At 36.6% G+C, this 7,136-nt stretch overlaps 1 protein-coding gene across 1 annotated transcript; it reads left to right on the forward strand.

Moving 5' to 3' along the window:
- Nucleotides 1-1,260: 1,260 nt before the first annotated feature.
- On the forward strand, nucleotides 1,261-6,022 carry neurod1 (neuronal differentiation 1). The gene is made up of 4 exons (XM_028436320.1): nucleotides 1,261-1,370; nucleotides 2,857-3,145; nucleotides 3,911-4,140; nucleotides 4,929-6,022. The coding sequence occupies exons 2-4, from the start codon at nucleotides 2,868-2,870 to the stop codon at nucleotides 5,486-5,488; spliced, it is 1,068 nt and encodes a 355-aa protein (XP_028292121.1). The 5' UTR covers nucleotides 1,261-1,370; nucleotides 2,857-2,867; the 3' UTR covers nucleotides 5,489-6,022.
- Nucleotides 6,023-7,136: the final 1,114 nt, after the last annotated feature.

The raw sequence follows: 7,136 nt of genomic DNA on the forward strand, positions 1-7,136 counted from the left end.
ACAGTTTTTCTGTCTTTTTGTAGACATTTTTACATACATTAAAAAAACCTTGACATTTAAGTATGAACCATCATTTTAAATATGAATCCCATGTCCCCACTACCCCGAGACCTATAACCCTCTTCTCAAACCCACATTCCATTCACACACATTATATATATATATATAAACATGATATCATGCCTTTCAGATTATTATCTAATTCAAACCTACATCATATCCATCATCTACAGCTCCATCATTACTAATGAAACTATTATTTTCATTGCAATAAATATTATCTCTATTGTCCACTACAGCACTACAGTATAATTAATTATTCCCAAAATTGTCTTGTCATTAAAGTTATTCTAATTTAATCATACTTTCAAAATTTGAATAATGAACAAAATTCACTTATAAGTAATCATCTTTTGACCCTCATGAGCATCATGATTTACAGTAGATCATAAGTGTAAAACCCATGGCTCGGGGGCCAATTCGGCCTGCAGGAGAAAGTAAAAATGAGAGAGAATCATTGAGTAAATGAAACTCAACAATATTCACAGGGGCTCACAGTTTTCCCAGTGTTAAACAGTTGAAAAAACTAAAAAAATCTTTCAAAATCCTTCAATTTTCCTCAAATTGTAACTATTTCCCCTAATTAAATATAAATTGGTCACAAAATGTAGGCGATTTAAAGTGAAGAACCTGTTGGGACTGATATCTATCACTTATTGCATGGATGAGGTCAGTTTCTTACATCATTTTGTATTTTATGTATGCGTAGAAGTGCAAAAGGGCACAATGATGTTGAAATGAGTTCATTAATGAATGCCTTTGTCACCCCTGATCATTATCTTTTCTGCCATTATTATTATGACCATCTTTAACACCACTCCTCATTATCAGTTGTCATCATTATCCTTTATCTTTCAATAAATTAGTTACAAATTGCACTCAAGATTAACATCAACAGGAACGGCATGGCGGGTAACACTTGCTGGAGTATGGTGGTGTGTGCGCATGCGTGTGAGAGGCAACAGATGGTCTAATGTCCGCACAAATAGACATTAGAGAGAGAGAGAGAGAGAGAGAGAGAGCCTGGCTGACACTAATGGAAGATCCATCACGTGATCCCAAGACCGTTTTAATGACGTAAGCACCATATGGCGCGTGCCGTGGGTGTGCTAGATATGCAAATGAGCCCACCCCTAATGATCCATAGTGATTCTGGGTATAAAAGCCGCTGCACTCCACACATACACACACACACACACACACACACACACACAGAATCCTTATTGCACATCACACGCGCTCACAGAAGGATACGCAGATCCACAGCGCGGGATGACTGCAGTGTGACGGAGAGCGGCTCGTTACAACAGGTGAGTTTTTACCTGCAGACTAATTAATACACTATTAGATTCATTTAGAATGTGATTGGTTTATATAAATTAGATTTATTTATATTGGTATATATAAAATAACCTCCACAAACAATAATGAATAGCTAACAAATTAGCATTCAAAATCAAATTCAGACAGTGTTCCGTTATAGGCAAAAAAAACAACTGCAAAAAAAAAAAAAAAAAGTAAGAAAATGTAACTTGGATTATTTGAATAAGATTTGGATAATAGCAGTTTATATAGGCCTAAATTTCATTATTAGTAGTTTTTTCTTTTTTTTTCTTTTTTTTTTGACAAAATATTAAATAGTAAGGCTATTAGTATACATGGTGAAACCTATTTTTAAGATTTTTTTTCGTTATGTTAGTTTTTATTTGCTATTATTGATTCTCTACAAGTTATCGTATGACTTTCTTACAACTGCTGACAAGAACATAACGGATCAGGGTTGTCTATACTCTGAATTGAATTATTAATTTTAATGCTATTATTATTATTCAAAGCCATCTCTACTTATTTTGGCCGATGCTGGTTTTTAATCAAATAAACGCCGTTTTATTTAATAATGTATTTGTCGCAAAAAAAAAAAAAAAAATGAACTTTTAAGAAAACAATTGAATTAATATATTAATTTGATCTCTTTTATGAATAGATCGTTTTAGTCACGAATTAAAGGCCATCTATTTTTTCTTCTTCTGTAAAGCCCTATCAAGGTTTCTTCTTTATTTATTCTTTGCGAAAAAAAAAACAAGAAAGAGCAATGCCCACATTGTATTAAACATAGAAATATGTTTAGAATTTGACTTCGTTAAAAAAATATATATTTTTCGACCTTTTTGATCTTCCGACAATTTGCACTTTAACAATTTCATTTGTTGAATAGATGGAAATCGTCAACTTGGGGGGAAAAAAATGACGGGATTTCATTGCTCCCTTCTAGTAACATGGATTTCCAGCCGTCTTCGTTTGAATTGTTAAATAGGGATAAAATCCATATTTCATTTATTATTATTATTTTTTAATATTTTTTACCTATCTCAGTGCCGACATGTCTATCACAGATGAACTCCCAATGGACGGCTGCACTTTATACAGCAGCTGCGTCGCTGTTCGTGCGTGTGTGTGACATGCCATGATTTTTATTTTTAATTTAGGAAAAAAAGAAAAGAAAAAATAGTTTTAGAAAACACCGTTCTTTATAGGTTTGATTTTGTTTGAGAGCATGCAAAAAAAATTAAAAAATAAGTTTTCTCCGTTCGTTTTATTGTCACTAATGCAGCTTTTATTTTCAGGTTTTTTATTGCATTAATATGCATTTATAACCTATTTACAAAAAATAAAAATATAATAACAAATTATAAAATTAAATTAAAAAAAAATATTAATCAATTTATAGTCATCATATTAGATCCAATCTGATCTTGGAGAGCAAAGGTGATCCCTCTATCTTCTTTCTTTGGTTAGAAATCAGCATCATGACCAGGTCAGTGCGGGAGGAGCAGCCGACCACAGAGTGTGAGGAGCAGCAGGAGCTCCACAGCCCAGAGATGGAGAGTGGTGTGGGAGCAGGAGGAGGAGGAGGAGGAGGAGTGGACGAGGAGGAGGAGGAGGACCACCTCCACCATCTGGAGGAAGAGGAGGAGGAGGACGACGAAGAGGATGATGAAGATGATGAAGAGGATGAGGATGGAGAGAATAAGCCCAAGAGACGTGGGCCAAAGAAGAAGAAGATGACAAAGGCTCGCATTCAGAGGTGGGTTTGGTTTCAGAGCTGTTTGATTAAACAAGATGAAGAAAGAAGGCAGGGCAAGTTTGCTTAGTTTTTAAAGTAAATATTTAATTTATTTAAAGAAAGTAATGACTATTGTTAAACAGATTAAATAGGCCTATTGTAGTTATCTTCTTTATACATTCTGAAGAGTGTGAATAAGTAGACATAATTTAGGTTTAACTTTAGGCCTAATAAACACACCAAGGCACATTTTAAAAGACTGTATTCCAACTAAAAGTTTGCAAATTCAATAATGTAAAATAAGTGTTTTTCCCAATTTCAATAATTTTTGTAGCATTAAAGTACTGTATCTCCCATATCCATGGGACTGCTATTGGAGAGAGATTTCTGCATGATAATTCATAAATATATGTTTATGATATGTGTTTCTTATTACTAAGATTATGATTTGTGCCAAGGATCAGAGGATGTGCAATATCTCACATCATCTTGAACTAAAACAGAAAAACTAAATCTGTCCTCCCGTGTTTTGACAGATGAATCCAACTGCACCACCCTGTAACAAAAATGCTTGATTATGAAAATTGATGGCAATTGCCACAACTGATGAGCTCTGAACAAATGTCAACTAAAATGTATGTGAAGTATTGATGATGAGGTGATATGATGGTTAATTTGAAGACTTTTAGCCAAGCTTTCAAACGTTTTGAGTATTTAAGCGAATCTGAACCATAGAGAAAAGTCTTGTTCTGATTAATAACAAGGTTGTGCTGTCTGTGTGTTAAGGTTCAAGGTTCGTCGAATGAAAGCCAATGCCAGAGAGAGGAACCGCATGCATGGTCTGAATGATGCCTTGGAGAGTTTGAGGAAAGTCGTCCCCTGTTACTCCAAAACCCAAAAGTTATCAAAGATTGAGACACTCCGCCTTGCCAAGAATTACATCTGGGCACTTAGTGAGATCCTGCGTTCCGGCAAGGCTCCAGATCTCATGAGCTTCGTCCAGGCGCTTTGTAAAGGTAAGCAAAGTGGGGCGGATGGGGTGTGTGAACTGTCCCTGCTGCAATGTGCAATATATCCAGGCTCATCATTTCTCCCAATCGATCTTTAGTCAATCCAATGGGGCTTGAACTTTGTTTCGCCCCTATAGGAAGACTTCGCAAATGTGCTATGTTAAGAAGATAGGCTAATAATTGCCTATACACTTTGAAAACTGAATCAAACAGAGGCAGTCTTGGCTTTTTTATAGAAAAAAAACAAAACAAAACAAAAAACGTTATTTATTGTGCTTTATATAGGGATTGTTTTAGTTATTCATTGTTTGATGAATGAGATCTATATTTTTTTACAACTATTGATTGAGAATTACGTTTTTTATGGTTTGTACGGGTGGGTGGTTGCATAGAGTGGCCTACTTATTGTAATTAGTTTATCCTCACATTACTGTTTAATTACTGTTTGATATTAAGATATTTACAGTGAATAAAAATTCATTACTGTAATGACATTTTTGTTTCCTAATAACTCAATGTAATCTCCGACATAGCAATACACGCTATATATATATATATATATATATATATATCATATTTTAATTAAAGCATTTAAACTAAAAACAAAAACCTAAACAAAACAATTTATAAAACAATGTTCAAAATTACATGTACCAATTTCACATACAAATGAATTGAAAGTGCAAATACTCTTTACAAAATCATGATGTCAGTAACCATTGTGATAGTAGTAGTTATTATACAGTTAACAGAACATTGCAGTTGACTAATGGTCCTCTCTTTCCACCTGTCAGGTCTGTCTCAGCCGACCACTAACCTGGTTGCAGGCTGCCTTCAGTTGAACCCTCGGACTTTCCTGCCAGAGCAAACACCCGACCTGTCCGCTCACCTCCCCCCCACCGGTGCCGCTGCCTACCCTGGACACTTCTCCTACCAGAGCCCTGGCCTGACCCCCGGTCTGCCTAGCCCCCCCTATGGCTCCATGGATCCCTCCCACATCTTTCACCAGGTCAAAGGTCAGCCCTACGGCTCGCTCGAGCCCTTCTTTGATGGAGTCATGGTCTCCGAAGGCCCATCCTTCGATCCGCCCCTTAGCCCACCACTCAGTATCAACGGGAACTTCTCATCGTCCTTCAAACACGAGCCAGTCGCAGCCGACTACGACAAGAGTTTCTCCTTCAGCGTGCACTACGGAGGAGGAGGGGCTCCAGGACATGCTGCCATGTATGGCAACGGGGGACCCAACCCACGGTGTGGAGAACTGCAGGTCGATGGGCTGATGGGGTTTGAAGGACATTCCCACCATGAGAGGATGATGAATGCCCAGCTGAACGCCATCTTCCACGACTCCTGAGGAGAAGGAGGACAAAGGACTCAGACTGATGGCGACAGAGAGACCTTTAGACGGAGAGACGGTCACATCTATATATGTCTATAATTTCATAGCCGTCTCTCTGGCTGTCTTTGCTTTTCTTCTTCCTGTTTACATCCAGCTAATGATGTAACCTTCTTAATAGCGCTTCATCCAGAAGGAGACGCTCTTTGAATGTCTCGTTATTATTCAATGTATTATTTTTTTGAAAATCAATAATCACTGAGCAATAATCTGGAAGAAACTATGCAATCTTGTTAAAACTTGAGCAAGGCTCATTGTATAATTCCAAATGATAAAAGAATAAAGATTTTTCTATTTTTGGGTCAGTATGTAACAGTTGGCAATGGGTCAATGTTGGGCCAAAGTGTTTCTGTTGTTCATGTGATTTTTACTTTTTTTTTTTTTTTTTTTTTTACAACATTGCTGTAGCATTATGTTGTCATTTCTTGTAACTCTTGTTTATATTTTATAGATGTTTATAAAAAACCCTTCAATAAAGGGAATTGAGTGTGATTCAGCAGAAAGACTCCTGATCTGTAACAACATGAAAAGACACAACACAGTAAGAAAAAAACAACAAACTCAAGTTTATTTCAATCATATTCCACAATTGGATTTCCACAGAAATGATTGACAGGGATTTTCATAATATAACTCCCTTTTGCACTGTAGATTTTAAAAATATAAAAACTCTGAAGTAAGAAGACAACATCGATATATCTTGAAAATCAACGCTGTTGCAAAAACCTGCAAGAGCTAAAGCCAAAAGGACCCAAAATCTGTTGCTTGCCAGTTTGCTGTCAGTCTTTCTATCGTTTGCAGGTCACGTCATACTGGGAAATAAGACCAGGACTGGTAAATAACAAGGTTGTAAGGCATGTTTCATGTCAAACTACTGGTTGGGTTTCATGGAGGTGATTGACTTGCCAAATGGTTGGTTGAAGGCACATAAGTCCATACGTGCACAGTTGGTCTGAAGATTTATCCAGAATGCCTTTTCACATATAAACAATACGCTTTACATAGCCTTTACACTTCTATTATCATGTGAGCTTCACCCAAAAAACACAATATCGATGAGGTGATTTAATTATTCAGACTAGCAACACTAGGTGAGAAGACGATTGAGTGGAAAAAGTGATGAATTTCTCCACCTCTCAAGAAAGAAGGACTGAATTGAGTTTTTAATTGAAAATACTCCTTTTACATATGTTTTGGCAACTGTGCTATCATAAAAATCTGGCATCTGATTTCTGAGGAAACACATTTTTCTAACCTTTATTTAGACTGGACAACCACATTGAGATTAACAATCTCTTTTACAACTATTTAGTAAGAAAAGTTTGGATAAAATATACAATCAGATACACTGAGCTCTGAAACGTACAGTAGGAACAAGACACACATCTCAGGAAAGTAACAACTGTGTTGACTGCATTATCACACCGTGTGTGCGCGTGTGTGTGAAGGACACAGATGTTCGTTCTGCAGGCAAGATTTTAATTTATGAAAATGATCTTGATTATGCATGAGCGGCTTTATCCACGTAAACACACAAACGGACATGCACGGTTGTCTTGCTGAGTGTGCATGTGTGTGTGTGTGTGCATGTGCATGTAAGTCAACA

The sequence above is a fragment of the Gouania willdenowi genome, chromosome 21, assembly GCF_900634775.1.
Source record: "Gouania willdenowi chromosome 21, fGouWil2.1, whole genome shotgun sequence".
NCBI classification, from domain to species: domain Eukaryota; kingdom Metazoa; phylum Chordata; class Actinopteri; order Blenniiformes; family Gobiesocidae; genus Gouania; species Gouania willdenowi.